The sequence below is a fragment of the Centruroides vittatus genome, unplaced genomic scaffold, assembly GCF_030686945.1.
Source record: "Centruroides vittatus isolate TY-2023 unplaced genomic scaffold, ASM3068694v2 contig_361, whole genome shotgun sequence".
NCBI classification, from domain to species: Eukaryota; Metazoa; Arthropoda; class Arachnida; order Scorpiones; family Buthidae; genus Centruroides; species Centruroides vittatus.
In genome coordinates, this window is record NW_027122185.1 from 786,969 (window position 1) to 807,371 (window position 20,403).

The 20,403-nt window shown below is 31.5% G+C and overlaps 2 protein-coding genes across 2 annotated transcripts in view; one reads left to right on the top strand and one right to left on the bottom strand.

The window, feature by feature from the left end:
* Positions 1 to 3,096: 3,096 nt before the first annotated feature.
* Positions 3,097 to 10,955, bottom strand: LOC136975005 (protein jagunal-like). Its single transcript, XM_067269993.1, has 2 exons — positions 10,746 to 10,955; positions 3,097 to 3,640 (listed from the first exon to the last, which is right to left on the bottom strand). Exons 1-2 carry the CDS (start codon positions 10,832 to 10,834, stop codon positions 3,157 to 3,159), a joined length of 573 nt encoding a protein of 190 aa, XP_067126094.1. The 5' UTR covers positions 10,835 to 10,955; the 3' UTR covers positions 3,097 to 3,156.
* A 487-nt stretch (positions 10,956 to 11,442) lies between these two features.
* The window catches only part of SIDL (SIDL trafficking protein particle complex subunit 10), a 54,529-nt gene continuing 45,568 nt past the window's right edge, over positions 11,443 to 20,403 (top strand). The window contains exon 1 of the mRNA XM_067269995.1: positions 11,443 to 11,682. Coding sequence (XP_067126096.1) covers positions 11,658 to 11,682 — 25 coding nt within the window. The 5' untranslated portion in view covers positions 11,443 to 11,657. The remainder of the gene's footprint in view (positions 11,683 to 20,403) is intronic.

Consider the following 20,403-nt stretch of genomic DNA (forward strand, 5'->3'; position numbering starts at 1 on the left):
GAGGCGCTTGAACTTTAGTATATTTTAAATTGAATTATTTCCGGTTAGGATAGGTAATATTAGTACATGAGTACGAGTAATAAGTTCTTATTTTACACTTGTTGTTTCTTTTATAATGTATCAATTATTTTATTAATGTTATTGGTTATTAATTAATGTTTAGCCAATGTAGTATGTTATTTTATTTTTACACTTATGTACCATTTACGTTTTAATTTTTATTCTGATTGGTTCGGATGTTAACGGTTTTTTGGTATTTTTGAATTTTATACGTGATGTTCCATTTATAATGTATTCCATTTTCGTATGTTCTAACCTGATGATGGTCTATTGAATAGACCGAAAACGTTCGTTCGTTACATTAAAAATCTCTCAGAGAACATTAAGGTGTTTGATTAAGTTTTTTATTTAATTCTGCTGAGTAAGGGTATGATTTATATCGTCGTTAACTATAATGGCTGAAATAAATTCAATAATCGACTTCGTTAGCCGGTACAGTACTATCGATCTAACGTGAGCTTTTAACGTGTTTAAAACGTCTCGTCTAACACGATCTCGTGTTCAACACTTCTAAAATACTAGGAGCCCCGGGACGCCCCCTAGTGGGCGTTCTTTACAAATTTCATGATAATTAAAAATCATTATTTAGTGTTATTAAACATTTTATAAATACTTTAAAATACTTTAATTTGTTTATTTACCTTTGCTGGTAACATTCGCTAGGGTGCCTCTAGTGAGTGTTAATTTAAATAATAATGTACTGTATATTGTTAATTTACATGTTTGAAATATGACACACGATAGGGGCGCCTCTAGTGCCCGTTTTTGGCATACCGTTACGCGGACGGACAGGCACGTGTTCAATGGGTTATCTAAAGTATTACAATACGGTTTCACAACAAATTAACCCTAACCATGTGTTGTGCTGTTTTCGAGATAGTTTATCGTATCGTCGGTATTTTACCCAATTTTGACGTAATTCACTACATATATTTCTCACTGTTTTTATTACAATACTTTGCGAATTCTCGTTAAGACTCTTAAAATCACTATTTTCTCTAACAAACTTTAAAAAATAACGTCACTTTTCCTCGAAACGTCTTGCTCTCTCTTCTAAACTCGAAATACCACGTCGCAGGACAAAAAAACAAGAATGAAATTGTAATCGGCAATTAGCAGCACCCAATTCATTATATAAATGTATCTAAGGGATAGGTAGATTAATTAATGCAAAATTTTAAAGCAATCAAAATTTTAGTATGCCAAGAAAAACTGAATACTGAAACGTGGAGTAAAAGTACTAGTTCCTTTAAGACGTCTATATAAGTAAAATTATATGACAGAATAATACTAACAACAACAACTGTATTTAAAAGTTATATGCATATAATAGTTGTATCCATCATTAAAAGCACTCTTTCACTTCAAACTTTAAGACTGACTGTTGTTAAAATAATATTGTTGCCTATCCAATCAAGTTTTCGTTTGCTCCATATTAGTAAAAATGTGTAGTTAATAAGAAAAATGATAATGGAACTTTGTTGTGTATTGAATAAAGTTCCTTTTTCCCATGTGCATATTCTGTAAAGAACTTTTTTTATCATTTAGCTCACTCAGATACAGATTTAGTCATATAATCACTGTTTCGAATACTACGAGGGTTTCACTCATCACCATTATTTATAATTGTTCACATTACATGTCTACAAAACTATCACAATACGAGTTATTGCCTTAGGTTTCGGACATAATTTTGATTAAAAATTATTTAAAATGTTCTACTTGTACGCTGCATTCATACTTTATTTCTTCCTATAGAAACTTGTAAAAATCAAATTACTGTATTTTAAATGTTTATTCAATATTTATATTAATGACAGTTCTTGATATTAACACAAGACTACAATTTCATTTATTTTATAATTCATTTTAATAATATAAAATATTAATAAATATGAAATTTTATTTTCTACATTATTAAATTTTATTACTTTTTAGCATTTACATTTTTACAGAATTCTAGTCATTTCAATTTACAGATAATTGCTTTGAAATAACTTACAATAAATTCTTTTGAAAAGTATTTATCATCTTGCATTACTACATGGTGATATTAGTTAATATTTTGATTTATTAAAATTAGACATTAGTAAAGAAAACTATATTATATTCCATATAGTAAAACTGTGACATCGTTTCGGCAGCACCTTAGTTATTACTGTATATTTAATATATTTACATTCATATTTATTTGCAAATGTACATAAATTATTGTCTGTTAAATTTTTTGACAAATATATATTTTAAAAGAGTTATTAATAGGATATAGATTTATAAGCGTACGTAAATATTTATTATGTGATATTGCGTATTCATTATTTACATATATCAACAAGAATTTTTATGAAATTCATTTCTAGAATATTGTTCCATTTGTTCAATAAAATTTATTAATGATAATTACATCATTTATAAAAGCACAAACTTTTGATGATTACATCACATTTTTGTATTTTTATAAAATGAAATATCATATAAAGATATGATTAGCTTGGTCTTAAAATTTTATGTTCCCTTTAATATCACTTGATGCTGTTTATTCTTTTATACACTGTATACATTTATAAAATTTATGGATAATGTTCTTACATTTATGACATATATTCTGCTTAGAAAAAGTATTATAATATTGCAATAGAGCCAAATATTAACTGTAGTTCATTATAATTTTTAAAACATCATTTTGTAAATATATTACTACTGCATAGTTTTGAAATATCATATTATACAAATTTTGTAAATTTTAAATTTTTTCACTATTATAAACTGTCTGTTTAAAATTTGTCCATGGAGAAAACTATTTGAAAAAACTAAATTACTATTATTATTACAGATATATTGAGAAATTTGGCACCTACAGCTTATAAATTTGAATGTTTAGAAATATATATATATGGAATGAAAGCATTAAAATTCATGTATTATATACATAATTAGATAATTACATAAATTTTAAGAGTTGTAATTCATGTGATATATCAAATGAGAGTCAACATTATAATAAAAATGTTATATGTATATTATTGCAAATAAAGCTTTGTTTTTTTTTATTACATTCATGAATGCTTACATTTATCACTTCATTTTTATTTTGCATTATGTTTTTTTTGTACTTTTGATATCCCAGACTTTAATTAGCTTAATGGCAAAATACATAGAAAATATATGTACTTGAAATGCTATAGTAATAAATATATACCAAACAACAGCCACTGGATATCCAAACCATTTATCAATTTCAGTAGAATTTCTGTTTAAAGCAATATTAATAACATCTTCCAAAAAATAAACTGCTGCCCAAAATATTGGAAATAAACCAAACAAGAATGTTCCAGTAACATATATTTGCATAAGTGATGAACGATTTCTTCTAGCACCAGAGAGTCCGATAAATGCAAAAACTAGGCTAACAGTCCATATCCACTCCCATAAATGAGGTTTTGGAATGTTCATATTTTTTAATTCTTGAATTGTAATTGCAAATTGATTCAATATATTTTCTGATAATTTCAAGGCCATAAGTAGGAAAAGTAGAAAATGCAAGAAAATAGACATCCGAAGACGAGATTTATACAGTGAACTAAAAACAAAATAAAATTATTAATAGCTAAATTTTTAAAATTAATATTAATTATTATAATAATTATATTAATATAAACAGTAAAACAGGGTGACTTTGGACAAGTTTAAAATACTTTGCATCAATGTTCTTACTAAATGCAATATTGCATAATACCAATGTCATAATGTTAAGGGTTGCACCTAGATAAAATAGTATATGAACTTAATTGTTATTAATTTATAAGGTACGTATCATATTTTAAAAAATATTATACTTGTTCAAAGCCATCCAGCAATGGTCTGTCTTTAGACAGCTGGACAGGAATATAGTAATTTATGCCTACATAAAATTTAGTTACCCTTGCATACAGTGGACAAGCTATGACTTTTAAAAACATATAAACAATATACAGTAAAAAAAGTTCAATTCTTAACAAAACTGGGCAATAATATACAAATAAAAACACTCCAACCTAAATTTTTTTATTATTTCAGTCATTTTATTTTATTTAAGTCATATTTAAAAAAAATCCATATTTTATGAAAATTAGAAAAAACAACCTCAAAACCAAGAAAAGGTCGAAAAACCCAGATCTGAGTTTTAAAACCAAGGCGTGGTAACCCTGACAAGGACCCCCTCATCAGCTTACAAACACATGGCACCAACATAATAATTATAACAGTAATAGTTAACCAATACAAAGGAATATCTAGTATATACAGTGCACTGTATTTACAATTTTTAATGTAACCCATATACAGTAGAGCATCAATTATCCGACTTAATTGGGGACTGGGGTTGGTCGGATAACCGAAAAGTATGAAAAAAATACATTATTAGTATAGTGTATTAGGCCTGGTTTAAATACTAGCCTCCATTTCATGGTCGAGCCAGTGCTGCCAGCTAAAACATGCAAAAATTTAACAAAAACAATATTAAAGTAGCCAAGACATAACCAAATATTATAGCGCCACATCACTAGCGGACATTTGAATTTTCCGACTAGAATGCGGTCGGTTAACCAATAAGTCGGTTAATCAGGGGTTGGATAATCGATGCTCTACTGTATTGTAAATACAGTGCACTGTATATATTAGATATTCCTTTGTATTGGTTAACTATTAGTGTTATAATTATTATGTTGGTGCCATGTGTTTGTAAGCTGATGAGGGGTCCTTGTACCCAAAATGCATCCTACCTAAATTTGAAATGTGATTATTAAAGACTAACTTTTTGTAAAAGATCTGGTCCTTCTTTCTGTTGGCCTTGGTGTGATAAGCTCTCCAAATTGTTAAATCCTTAAACATTTATTGGGTTATCTAACTCTATCTAAAAGAGTCTTATTGTTAAACCACCTGGTTTTTATATTGATAGGAAAATCTGGTTAATACCTGGTCAATAGTTAATATGTTCATAGAAAATATAAATGCTCTCTACACAAATTGAACCTATCCTCATCCTGACTGTGATTGTGCACATGTGGAACCTGCTAGACCAGTGTTTTTCAACTGGGGTGCCACAGTGCCACGATTGGGGTGTCACAAAGTTTAGGGCCTTTAGACATTTTCTTGGAAATTTACTTAAGTGTAGTTCAAGATAACTCATTGTCAGTTCTATTTTGCTACGAAATATCTAGTAAGCAAAGAAACGACGACTAACCGCATGTTAATGCAATGTTCTACGCTACGTGTACGCACGATGTGTCACAAGTTCGCCCAAACCACATTGCTTGGCCTTCACATTCCCAGTCCCAGTACCAGGCCAATCAGCAGAGAAGAACGACGTGGATCCTTGTATCTTGTATATACTTTAAAAAGCGTGTGGTTTCAATCACAAAGTACGTGCATATTACAGTATTTTCATAATATTCAAAAGCAATGATGACAAACAATTTTTTGGACAGTGTGTGTCTCTCCAATATTCCGCCCAGAATTAAAAAAATTTGTGCATCACGTCAAGCTCAGATCTCGCATTAATTAAAATTGTTATTACATAAGTATTTACGCATCTTTGAGTAATTTGACATATTTGATAATAAAACTAAATTTAAAAAACAATAGCAAAACTATTATTTTACATGTAGGTATTTTGACAAAGTTCAATGGACTTAAATTTTGATTTTGAACACGTAGAAATGCTGTTTTGCATTAAAATGCCACTTCAAACTGTCAATTTTTAAAATTTTTCTTCCCCGGGTAGGGAGTCCCCTCCTCGGACCCCATCCCAACGTTGTGCATAATATTCATTTTCAGAAAAAATTCATCTGGCCTATTAGCCCCCCTTATTCAGATTCTGGATCCACTGCTGGTCAAGGGTGTCACAATTTTTTATTTTTCAATCAGGAGTGCCACTCAATGAAAAAGGTTGAAAAACACTGTTCTAGAAAATGCAGTATGTGTCCATGTGTGTTGTAATCAGCCATTTCCAGGTACTTTAGCTGAGATTTAGTAGACTACTGCTATGATTAATTGCTTATTTAATCTAGATATTTTTTGTGATCTCCATTCCCGTTTATTGTGCTACTTTCCATATGATTAAAAACTCTTACAAAACAAAATATCTTTTTTATATTTAATTTGGTCATTAGGATATGACAATCACCTTCAATATAAAATCCAAGGAGGAGATTATAATGAAATCTAGTTTGTAGCATATTGACAATTATGAATGATAAAGACAAAAAAAAAATAAGATTATCCTCTTTTTAATCAACATTTTTTTAATCAAATTCAGAAAAGTGATAAACAAAGATACACAACCCTGTTAAACTATTTAACTACTAGAATACTACTAGACTATTTCTTAGACTAAACTAAACTAGCATACTGAACTACAGTATAGCATCGATTATCCGACTTAATTGGAGACTGGGGTTAGTCGGATAACCGAAAAGTATGAAAAAATACATTATTAGTATAGTGTATTAGGCCTGGTTTAAATACTAGCCTCCGTTTCATGGTCGAGCCATTGCTGCCAGCTAAAACATGCAAAAATTTAACAAAAATAATATTAAAGTAGCCAAGACAACCAAATATTGTAGCTCCACATCACTAGCGCACATTTGAATTTGCCGACTAGAACACGGTCGGTTAACCGAGAAGTCGGTTAATCAGGGGTCGGATAATCGATGCTCTACTGTATTTATTTGAAGTCAAATGTATTAAAATCACTTTGCCATGCAATACACTCAGTATTCCAAAACATTTCAGAATATAATTATAGTCTAGTGTAGTAGCCTAATGGCAACCTTTATCCAATGTTGGATCAAAATTGAATTTAAAATTTAAAAACTCCAAATTTTTAATTAGTCAAATTGGGTGAACTTTTTGCAGAGCTTAACAGTTGTATTATAACGTACCAGGAAATTATAACCGTATTTTGGTCAAGTTAAAGATGTGGATATTCGTCAATAGATTGATTTTGGAATTAATCATATGCCTATTATTAATTGGTGGAATAGAACCTAATCCAGGTCCCCTTTCCCGTTCTCCTCAACATTTGAGTCAACTGGAGATGCAAAACAGGGGCGTGGTAGGCCACGTAAGCAAAATTTTAAAGAAATAGTTAAAGAAAATCAAGTGGATAATCTATTGAATGAAGAATTTCTTCAAATTGAGGAGGAGTGCGGTGGAGGTAGTCTTGATACCACAAGATCTATGAAAATACCTGAATATTTTCAAGCATTAAGAGATAAGGATCCCCTGGTACAGGAAGATTCACAATACACACTAAAATCAATATACGAACTACTACAAAATAACTTTTCACAGCTTAATAGGGAAATTCAAGGAATCAAGACAGAACTTAATTTAATGACGGAAGAAAAAAAGCATTTTCAAGAAGAACTAGTGAGAGTGTCACAGAAAATGGAAGAAATAGAGACATTATCTAAGAACAATAGCCATTTCAAAGGTATGTTCGAATTTGAACTAGATAAATTAAAAAATGAGAGAACTAATAGAAATATCATAATCATAAATTTTCCTTTTACTTCGACCGATTATGCTAACGAAATCAATCAGTTTATTAAAGAGGATTTGAGAATTAAAAATATCTCTATAGAAAGCTTAACCAGGATAAATTATAACGGATCTAACCGTATTGTGAAGATTGTAATAGATTCCTTGTATAATAGAAACTTGATATTAAAAGAATTTTGGAAATTAAAAGCTAAAGTTAATAACGAAGAAAGGAGAAAAAATAAAACAATTTTTACAGCCGATTTATGCAAAAGATCCAGATTAAGAAGGAAAAAATTACAAACGACAATTAAACAAGAAAGATTAAAAGGTAACAAATTTATTATCAGAGATGACTGTTATATCATAGAAAATAAAATATTCACATACGACATTAATTTAGATAAAGTAATACAATTAAGTAATTTTTAGGAAGAAATTGATTTAAGTTCCTCCATTGAGAAATCCGAATAGTGATTCGAATATTTATAATGTTACAACAATAAACCCAGGAAAATTCGTACTGGATGAAAGAAAATCGGAAATACAGATATTCAATTAGTCAATGTAAATTTAACAGTAAATTTTCCTTCTATAAATACAAACTGTAATAATAATAATAAACGTCTAATGGGTTCTGGAATTTCCAAGTCTGTAAGGAAAGTTTCATAGTGTTGCCTAAGCTAATATGAAATTCTACTTCATCATTGGTTTAATAGTGACATGGTTATCTGGAATGCGTAGAAACTAAGGATTTTTACTACGAAAACATACATTGGCAAGGCGCGGTGTATTAGTGGATTGTGCATCTGTCTGGTGACCTATTGCTACTGGCCAAGGAATAAAGATAGACGAGCTATATCTTTTTCCGATACAACTAATACTAAGAGGGAATTCCGAAAAAGTAAATATTGTAGTTACCTAGGCTTCACCTATACCAAGTTATGGAGATGAGAGGAAGGTTCATGTGACAGTGAGTTCTAGCAGAGTTCGGAACAATAGTATCGGCATATTATCGCATGAGGGAATTAAAAATCTTATAGGAACTAGGACAATTTAAAGGAGGTACTATAATTACATCATTTTAAAAGTATTAAAAAAATATGACAGTTAACCTTAAACAAAGTTGATATGATATTGTTATGGACGTAGGGATCTTTCCCAATTTATGTTTTGTTCTTGTTAAGAAGCATTAGTCCCGAAATGGATATTACTTCCGTGTGTTGTATATGATTATCAACGTAAATAGCAAATACAAATTTCTTCTCATACAGCAGAATTGTAACTAATTATAAGATATCCAATTTGTTAAAATTTTTGTAATTAAGTTATACAGCATCTTATTTAAAAGTTAAACCTTTCAATAATGAATATATGTCAATGTTAAACTAAATAACTAAGATATATTATATGGAACTAATATGTTGTAATATGATTGTGATTGGTTAATAATTGAAACACCCCATGTAACAGGTTCAATCCTATTACAATAAACATTACTTACTTACTTACTTAATTAGTCAAATTAAATATTTGAATAATTAAAAACGACAAAAGTGCTTAAAATTTTAATTTACGCCTATCCCTTTTTTTGCATGGTGGATTGTTTTATATGGTGGTTCCAAAGAACACCACATAAAACAAAAATTGGATAAAAAAATACAGTACATGCATCCTATAGAACAGCGGTGGCCAACAAGGTGATCGCCAAGCCAATTTTGGTCGATTGCTCGCGATGTCTTGACTTAATATGTTATATTTGTAACCTAATGCAACATTATGCATGCAGTTCTGACTTGACTCATAAGCAGTGCACCTCATACTAAAACACAGTGTATAAACATAGTATGTATTTCACACCTCCCCTCCCCACTTAGACTATGCCTATGACAACAAGTCGATTGCGACACATTTTAAAGATAAAAAGTAGATCTTACGTACACAAAAGTTGGCCACCCCTGCTGTAGAAAATTGCTTGATAGGATCCAGAACTTCAATGGAATGGAAAAATAAGCAATTTACAAAAGAAACACAATCTCTTTTATTCTATCATCATCTTTAACATTCTTTGTACATAAATATAGTAAACACTAAGTAGCATAGGCAACAAAATCAATGCACAATATTCTCTGATGAACATACAGTACTGTACTGTGTTTAAAAAAGATAAATGAACTCTTGATTTCAACAAAAAGAGTAACTTTTTTAACAATAACACAATTTTAGCAAATATTTAAATTTCAAAATTTTGAAATAAACTGTTTTTCCCATGTTAAAATAATCAATAGTGTAAAAAGAGAATTAGTTTTTTTTTGTCAACTGTGTTTTTACATGGTCTATTTTTAAGCAATTTTACTTAAATATAGACCATGTAAAAAGAGGGATAGGTATAGTTAACTTTTTAATCTATATTAGAGAATTAACGATAAACTCTATTTAAGTGAAAAGAAAATAATAATGTAATTATATTTATAACAAATATTTTGCATAATGAGAAATCTGCTGTTTATTTGATGATAATTTTTCTACCTGAGGTTCATAATTAGTGCACTTTAAGTCTTTTTCCTGACAGCTTTAGGACTACGCTTTCACACTACATATATATGCAAAATTCTCTATCAAATATTAATAACTTATAAAAAGCTGACACATTTTGAATATTCAATCACGTACTTTTAATTTGTTGTGTGGGTCACAGGTTTGCAATCACTGGTTTAATGAATATGTTAAAGTATCACGTGTTTACAATTATTGTAAACATACTTTCAGATTGTGGTCATTGAATTCAATATATAATATGTGAATTGATATTGGTAAATTTTTAAAGACGTTTTAAAACTACTTATTATACTTGATATTATATAGACACACGCACGCACACTACACTGTATACAGGGCGGTCGAGAGAGGGGAAGGAGCTTGAATTGAGCCAACATTCTATTTCTTTGATCTGTTCAAAAAAACAAGACTAATACAGTAAGATGAGGCTGCTCGATTCCTATACCCTCTATACAAGCTCTTGACGGCCTTGACTGTATATACACACAGAAAAAGATATATAATTATCAATATCGATTAAACATTTAAATAAATTAGCGTATCTTATATTGAAAAGTTTCCTAAAGTATTTAAATTTTTATTACTCCATGAAAAACTGTAAGCACCTTTCGTAATATTGCGAAGCAATTTTTTGTCTGTGACGATAATCGTTTCCATCAGTACCGCTAACCCATTTACCTTCTCTCGAAGCCATTTCCACGCAATCAATATAGAAATATATTATTTTATAGATAATTTATAACTTTTTACCGATACAAACAAATCATTGACAACGTGTATACTTCGGCAAAAATCGACAACACTGCCATTACGAAATTAATGAGAACTATAATAAAAAATATATATATATATATATCAAAATACATTATCATTTATTAAATATCCAACATATTAAAAATTACAATATATTTCTATGAATTTATATTTAATATATACTGTAGTATTATATGTTTAAATCATCTCGTAAATGACAATACGACAGAACCCGAAAACCGTTTATGTAATGGAATGTTTTACTATAAAATATTGTATATGCATTGTTAAAGTAAAGACAATTTTTAAAAAATATATATAATATTTATAAAATAGTAAAATCTTAATTTGGTCATAAAAAATCATACTATTTTTAGGTTTATTATACAAATGGATTTCGAAATTCTAATAAAATATAGTACATTTTAACAATAAATTAAAAATATATATATTTGGCTTTTTTCAAAATTTATTAGTAATAAAGAATAATATAACATATTTAACATATTATATATTCAATTTTTAAACTGGAGACAAAATGTATAATTTGACACTAGAGGGCAATCAAGCAGCCAGGAAGATGGAGGAGGATATTCGTCGATGATTCAAACGAGTCTACTTTATCCTTTTTTTAACATGGATGTTAATAACACGTATATTTATGGTTAAAACATTGCACGGAGAGGATAAATTCTAATTATAAAAGATTTAGTTTTAATACTTACTATTTTCTCAAATATCGCGCTTTGAGTCATTAAAGTATAATGGATAGCAAACCTTTAATAACGTGTAAGATATGTTTAGTTTATTTTGTAAACATTTATACTAATTATAATTTTTATAAATATATGAAAATAAATAGAGTCCATCTTTATTGATAATGGAATAATTAAGAATAGAAGAAATAATTGTGTAAAAAGTTCCCAAAAGTTCATTTGTTTTAACAAATTATTCCTACGTGAAATTTATGTTATGTAGTAATGCTTCATGTAATATGTCAGTGATTCTGTAATAACTAGATATTTTCTAGGAAGATAAAACAGTGATACTTGTGGACTGAAAAAGGGGAGGCACAAGCTATACAAAAGGGCATCGTACATTATGCAAGGAGCTTCGAATTCTACAATTTAACGTTGGATCTGCATGCCCATGAGGTGGCACTGGTTGCATGCGGAGCTAATTTTGCTTTGAAAATAAGGAATGCAGTTTTGATCAGCATATGACAAAGTTGCGGGGGTCAATGGACAAATATTATATATTAGTTTTTTTATATTTGCAGAATTGGCTAGAAGTCATGAAATTTCTATTGTTTGGGGACCTCTTGGGATTAGGAAAAGGGCAAATGAGACGAAAAGGGAAAGCATGTGCCCCAATGTAATGGCACCTGTCTGTAGCTACTTCAAAAAAATGGTTTAAAACTGATCTAAATTTAAAAAATTGTTATAGAGATCATTGTTAATTGATAGCACTTGGAAACTTGACATTTTAAGTGAGGCGTGCAACCAGTTAATAGTAATAATAATAATTTATTTGACATATAATTGAATACAATATTAAAGGGGGAAAGATCAAAACAGAAAATTCTTTTAACTCAAACCATCTAATTTCTTTAACATCTTGTTAAATTTTAACAAATCCGAAAAATTGGAGTTAGAACTACTGCGCAACATTCTTAAGTATTCCCCATACATATCATTTCCACAATTGCTAAACATAAGGAAGCACCAATCACTATAACTACAGATCTGGTTGCAAATTATACACACCACTTCTTGACAAAACAATTCAACCACAGTCTCGCAATCTGTTTTTTTTTATTGCAATAGAGATTCCAACATCCCTTAAATAACCTGCCATGCCAAAATCAGGCTTAACCACACTATAATAACGTAACAACCCAGAACTATTCAACACGTTCTTCATCTCCCGTAGTTCCAGTTCTATACATCTCAATACTATGGACGGTATTCGTTCTTTCCATCTATCAATTTGTTTCTCAGTAACCATATCACCGAATCCCAGCTGCTCCAGCCAGTTTTTGAAATCCAGTCACCATGAGTTACTCTCTGCTTTTATCCACATTCTTTCCATACTGATTCTAGGTAGCCTCTCCCTAGGTAATTCCAATATTCTTACATAATATTTCAGAACTGCTTTTATAAAAACGATTTTTAGTGGTACCCATCCAGTTTCCCATAAAACAGCCACATTTGATGCATGAAATCTGAGGCCCAACATTCAAATTCACATTCAATTTCTTCAAAAATTCTCTATGAATTAACTCAAAATTATTGACATTAGCCAAACCCCAGACCTGAGCACCATAGGATATAATGAATTTAACTGTTGAATCAAATAACCTAACCCCGGGATATTAACAATTTTACATAATTTCACCAAAGCAACTTTAGCTTTCCTCGCAGTAATCTCAAAATGGTCTTTCATATTAAGATCATATTTAAGCCAAAGGCCCAGGTACTTATATTTTTTAACTACAGTAGAGCATCGATTATCCGACTCCCGATTAACCGACTTATCGGTTAACTGACCGCGTTCTAGTCGGCAAATTCAAATGTCCGCTAGTGATGTGGCGCTACAATATTTGGTCATGTCTTGGCTAAACTTTAATATTATTTTTGTTAAATTTTTGCATGTTTTAGCTGGCAGCACTGGCTCGACCATGAAATGGAGGCTAGTATTTAAACCAGGTCTAATACACTATACTAATAATGTATTTTTTCATACTTTTTGGTTATCTGACTTTTCAGTTATCCGACCAACCCCAGTCCCCAATTGAGTCGGATAATCGATGCTCTACTGTATTTCAATCTCTTGTTTATCCAAAAACCATTTAAGCTTACTTGATCTTTTACTACCATTTTGAAAAACCATTATCTTAGTATTTTTAATATTAATTTGCAAGTCCATCTCAGTTGAGAAACTCAGAAGACCATCAATTGCCAACTGTAATTCAAACGGGCTGTTAGCCACAATCACCACATCATCTGCATACAATAGAATCTTAATATAAGCATTATTTCCTAACCATAAGCCATTAAATCTTGAAATTTTATTCAATCTATATACCAAACCATCGATATATAAAGAAAACAGTAATGGACTCAGTGGGCATCCCTGCCATACTTCTTTGTTACAGTAGAAGGATTCAGAAGAAGTACCATTAATCAGCAAAAATGCTGATGCATTTGTGTACATTGATCTTAAGAAATTCAATATTTTATAGCTTAACCTCAAATCAGCAAACCTCCTCCATAATTTCAATTGATTCACTGAGTCGAATGCAGCCCGGAAATCCACAAAACAAGTATATACTTTTCGGCATTTTTTGACTAGCCTTTCTTTTAATAAATTCCACAAAACAAAAATATGGTCCACTGTGGAATACCCTTGATGGAAACCCGCTTGCATCTCTGACAGAATATGCTCACAATCTGCCCAAAACAACAGCCTTTTACATAGGATTGTTGAAAAGACTTTGCTAACAGTGTTTAACAATGCGATTTCTCTGTAATTGTATTGTTTACATCTCATGATTTAAAAATGGGGAATATTCTCACTGTTTTTCAGCCATCAGGGTAAATTCCAGTTACCAGGACTTCATTAAAAATATCCAACAGCTTCTGTTGCAATTGCTTGTCTACCAGTTTCAAACATGCCATTGGAATACCATTCGGGTCAGCTGCTGTATCTGACCGTGCCTCACTCAAAGCAATATCTAGTTCTTCAAGAGAGATATGCCTGTCAAGATAAGTTACAAATATCATCTCTGAACAAACAATTTCCTTATCTAGATTATCACTAAACAATAAACTTTTAAAGTGCATAAGCAATTCAGTTTTAATCTCCTCCAGAATACAGAATTTACTTCTACCTTCTAATTTACGAATACATTTCCAAAACATTTGACTTGACTTACACTTTGAAAGCAGTTGATTAAAACTGGTCAAATATTCCTGTTTCTTACTTTTATAAAGCGCACTGAAATTTTTCTTCAATAATAAATATTCTTCCAATCTTCAATTCTCTCCAAGTCTCCTTCATTTCCTGAGCTTATTTTTCACATTAACCTTTTGTTCTAAGCACTCATCATCGAACCACTCTTAATTATACCTGGAGAAGCGTTTAACTCCTTTTTCTCTGTGTGTAAATTTCTCTATTATACCAAACACCATGACAGTAAAGATAAAGAAAAAATATATTTCTCTTACAGACAATACATAGACCACACTTTCGGGAACCTTTTACTGGTGTTGGACGCAAAACGAAAAATCTTCGTTAACATTTTCGAACTTGGTAGTTCTTCTTCAGATGGTAAAAAATGAGGAACGCAGATTGAATCTGCGTTCAATCTACGTTTCTCTGCGATCTGCGTTCGAATCTGCGTTCAATCTACGTTTCTCTGCGATCTGCGTTCGAATCTGCGTTTTTTGCCGTCTGAAGAAGAACTACCAAGTTCGAAAACGTTAATGAAGATTTTTCGTTTTGCGTCCAACACCGGTAAAAGGTTCCCGAAAGTGTGGTTTACATCCCCGGTGTTCCATAGTTGTATGTAGATATTGACAATACATAGGACGTCTGGATAAAAGACACATTTTATATGAATTGTCTGTAAGAGAAATATATTTTTTCTTTATTTGTATTTAATCGTCCTGGCTTATTTTAAAAATTAAAAACCATGACAGTAAGTTAATTTACTTCGCTCATCCTATCATCAAATTGCCTGTGCCAACAAATATGTTTTATTTCACTTACAAATGCCTCCTGCCATTCTTTCTTCCATCGTCTATGAAACTGGACCGATTGTCTAGGATAGCCCTTTTTTTCCAACTCTTTGGCAGAGACTTCAAGATGCATCTTGAAGTCTCTGCCAAATAACATATGATCATATGAAGTCTGTCTCAGCATCATATGATCAGATTCAATACAGTCATCAATACTAAAATACAATAATTTCTCAGCTGCCAGATCATTTATACACAAATAATCAATTACACTTTTACCCAAATGTGAGATAAAAGTATATTTTTCCTGTACATCCTCCTTAACTCGACCATTCGCAATCATCAAACCTTTTGCTTGACATAATTCCACTAACTTTATACCTATCTTGATACATTTTTCTTCCAAGCTCTGATAAACACTATAATCCAACAAGGGGAAAACACTCACTACCTATCCTCTCTATTTCATTGAAAGTTTCAATTCTGCCATTAAAATCACCCAATAAATATATTTCTTCATTTTGAAAAGAATCAAACAATGACTCAAGTAACTTATAACATTTAATGTAAACTTCTATTCTAATATAAACAAAAATAAACTTAATATTTATCCAATGTGCCTCAAATAACCAATCTCAGGGCTTAAAGTGACTCTTTTTTAGCTTTTTTTTCATAGCTCCTCTCTTTTTTAGCTTTTTCTGAGAAAAACTCACTTTTTTAGCTTTTTTCACTTCCCATGTGAAATTTTTTTTTCGTAAATGCGCTCAGGAGCGAAATAGCGACCAGCACGTCCCCATATGCCTTATGGACCGTGTGCGACATGATAAGGCACTGTCGTATACACATGTAGTGTACTACATTTATATAAACTAACAAAACGAGGAGCTTCCCAAAGCTCGATACTCTGCACATGCTGTAGGAATTTGCACGTGGGTTCTCCTTGCTTGTATCCTTGTGAAATACCGATCTCCGCGGCACTTCGATATAATCACGCTGCATTAAGACATAAGTACACTTCTAGTTCAGCGTTAAGAGTGATTTTTATACAGCATTATTTTTAGCATTTGTATTTATTTAAGTGCAGTGGACAAAAGAAAGAAATAGATTTTATTTAATACTAACAGTAGAAACTCATGTTTTAGCAACGAAAAATCGTATAGAACCCAATACTTTCTGAAGTAAGTTGCTAAGCAAACTTCTTCCCAACCGCCTGCTATTCTTTAGCTTAAATGATGACATTACTCGTTTTTGACTACCGTAGAAAAACCAAAAATAATAATTGTTGAGCGATAATAAATTTGATTTCTACTGTTGTTATTAAATAAAACGTTGTAGGACACTCGTTTCAAAGCTTGTATCTTTCTAGCACTCTGTAAAATTAAAGATCGAGCGAATCTCGTGCCAGGAAATACAAGATTTTAAACTAATATCCTAAATATTAATAACTTCTGTAGAGACAATCTTTAGACAAGGACAAAAGTTTGGTTTTAAGTGGGTGCTTATATATTTGGCATGCACCATGGTTTTCTGTATTCTAACGGTGTCCTTCATTTTCCATTTTGACAGAAACTATAAAACTTGTCACGCACGTGCGCATTCGAACAGCTGCAGTCAATCCGGCACCAAATTAAAAAATTAATTTGTAAATATTTAGCGTCGAAAAACCGCTATTTTCACTTTAATCTAGCTTTTCGATATGCTTCTAGTCGAACTCTGTCAAAAAATTAATTTAATTATAATTTATTGAAGATTTTAATTTTTTAATATTAGAAAGTAATTAGCATAAATTACATGGTGTTATGTCTCATCTTCGCTCCCATTCAAGTTTATTGTCCTATACATGCGCCAATGTTCGTTTTTACTTCTGCTGGGGTTTTATTTCAACTTTGACCGTTTGGTTACGCAAAGTGGGGAGATGGGCATCACGTGATCGCATGCCTGACTTTTTACAAGTTTCCTTACCTCAAAAGAAACTTATATTTTTTCTCGATTTTAATTATTATTAACTAACTTTTTTGATGGATTCTTATATCCTTGTATTATCTAAAGTTGCAGATATCAATGCGTAAAACTTTATTTAAAAAATTGTTTTTCTTATATTTTAAAATTCAAAAATAAATTAAATATCGGAAATGCTAAACTATAAGTACAGTGTGTTTTACATTATCATTGCGAACAGATACAGCCAATTATTTTATAAATGTATTTATTATTTTAATTTTTATAAATTATTTAATTTGATGCAACATGATCAATTAATTACTGTGGCGCGTTAACATGGGTGTAACCAGGAAGGGGCATGGGTGGGCACGCCCCCCCAGTTAACCTGGTGCCCCTTCCCAGAAAATTCTTCTTCTTCTTATTCAATTTAATATGTAAATTATAGCCTTTGCGGCTCTTTCTCCGACAGACGTTGCCAGTTGCTAAGTGAAACGGCTAGTGAGGCTAATGTAGCGCTCCAGCGCTGCCACGTGTTGACTAGGAGTGATGGAGGCCGGCGGCCAGTAGATAGGTGTCAGTGTGCACACCAGAGACTTGTTTAGGGTCATCGTGTTGCCTAGGTCCTTGTGGGCTATAGTGTATTTGGGGCAATGTAGCCAGTAATGAAGTATAGTTTCTGCTGCGCCACAATGGGGGCACCCCGGGGAGTCGTGTAGATGCCGTGAGTAAAGGAAAGCATGTAACGGGGCCGTCTCGGTCCGGAGCCGGGCCAAAAGCGTCTCCGCGTGGCGAGATGACATGCAACTGTACCTCCAGGGGGCGAAAGGGCGTAGGTGGTCCTGGCCTTTGTTGCGGAGCACCGCTGACCAGGAATCCGCCAGGGTGCCGATGGTGGTGTCCTGCAAAGCCCGGGTGAGGTTGCGTGGCGTGAGGGGTTTCCAGATGGAGCCACAGAGCGGGTCCCCAGAAAATTACAGCCTCTAGGCCCCCCATAACAAACTCTGGCTACACCAATGCGCGTTAATTAATATGGAGGCGAGACTCGATTCAATTACTTTTTCATTTCAGACGTTAATTACAGTGTTATTTTAATGTAATTTTATACATAATGTATGTTTATTATAATTAATAAATCTATATAAGAATAATATCTGTGTCTAATAAAACAAAGCGATTATAAAAATGAAAAGCGTGCGTTCCATCTCGATCTTTTGTAAGCGAAATTTTATGATTTTAATTTTTAAAAAATGAGATTTTTATTTATAATTTCTGTAATTTGTTCTATAAGAGCAAAAAGCTAAACTTATCAAATATCAACTCTCTGTAAATAATTTCATCATTTACTTATTAACATCAGATTTGTTAAATTTCATGGGATTGTATTATTTTACAATTTCAGGGTAGCAGAAAGCTTTGTATATTTTCTCCCATAAAAGTAATAGACTCTGCCGGTTTCCCACTGTGAAGGACAACAAACTGCTAAATGTTTAATTACATTGTTTTCATAAACTCTCTTTTCTGTCAGTTGTGGGTCAAATGACTAACAAATTGTTTTATTGTATTCAGGGGAATAGATTTGTGAGACTAGTATTACCAGTAATGAATGCTGTAATTTTATTTTTAATCATTTAAAAAATATTGATAAAATTACCAAATAAATGATTGGGTTACAATTACTAGTAGTATTGCTATATAACAGACATGGGCAAATGCGACTCCAAGAGCCGCATGCGGTCTCGGAGTCGCATTTTTGAGTTTTATGTGGCTCTTGCCAAAAGTGTTAATTTCTGCCTTTTATTATTATTTTTAGTTTTATTTCCACAATTTTGTGAAAATATGTTTATTAAAAAAATTCAATACTTGTTTTATATTATATAATAAAATCAAGGTACAGAACTGCAGTACAGAGTAAAAAAGTACAGAACTGCGGCTCCCATGCATTTTGCAAAACCTACATTTTGGTTCCCACTGAACTTTTGCTTGCCCACCCCTGCTATATAATGAACATGCAACCCACTGATTCTGCCAGAAGTTTTTTTTTCTTCTTTAATTACATTTTTTTAATGAAGAAATCAAAAATTGTACCTTGAAATAAATGGCATTTGAAATTTGGCATGTTATATGGAAACACATTCTGGTAGTTATGTTACTATTCCATTTGCTTTTCTGTGTAATTGTGGGAATTCTGTATGGGGCACATGAAAACTTAATGCGGGCCTGTTCTGGCTTAATGCATCTTACTGGTCACTTTTCTGGAGTATAAACTCAGCCTAACTATTTTCATATTTAATCTTATCAGTCCACTTAATAATCAATCTAATATCATACGCAATGTTATTGATACAAAATATGTGTGCGTTTGTGTGGTTTTTTAATAATGCCTGTTTTTGTTCATTTTAACACTATTAGCTTTTTTAGTTTTTTTTCAGTGTGAACTCTCTTTTCTCACTTTTTTTTATTGCCATGACTGCTTTAAGCCCTGCAATCTTCAAAGGGACAAACCACCACATCTTTCAATTCTTTATTAATCATCAGTACCATCCCACCTCTTTTTTGCCAGTTGTCAGATATACTAGTAGCTATAAACAACATCACTAAACTCGATATATTATAAGACTAGACACCAACCAAATGCTGAAACTGTATCGGGCTAGTTTAAGGCTAATTACTAAATGAATTACGTACTAATTTGGCTCTAGCAATTTAGTAATTAGCCTTAAACTAGCCCGATAAGAGTTTCGGCATTTGGTTGGTGTCTATACTAGTAGCATTAATCTTATAAAATTTCTATGCATTACTTACATCTGTCAGTGGCTTTCTTGAATCC

Coding starts and splice junctions, on each gene's coding strand:
- LOC136975005 (XM_067269993.1), bottom strand. CDS start 10,834: ATGGCTTCGAGAGAAGGTAAATGGGTTAGCGGTACTGATGGAAACGAT. Junction 3,641..10,745: donor GCTTCGCAATATTACGAAAG/GTGCTTACAGTT, acceptor TTTTGTTTTTAG/TTCACTGTATAAATCTCGTC.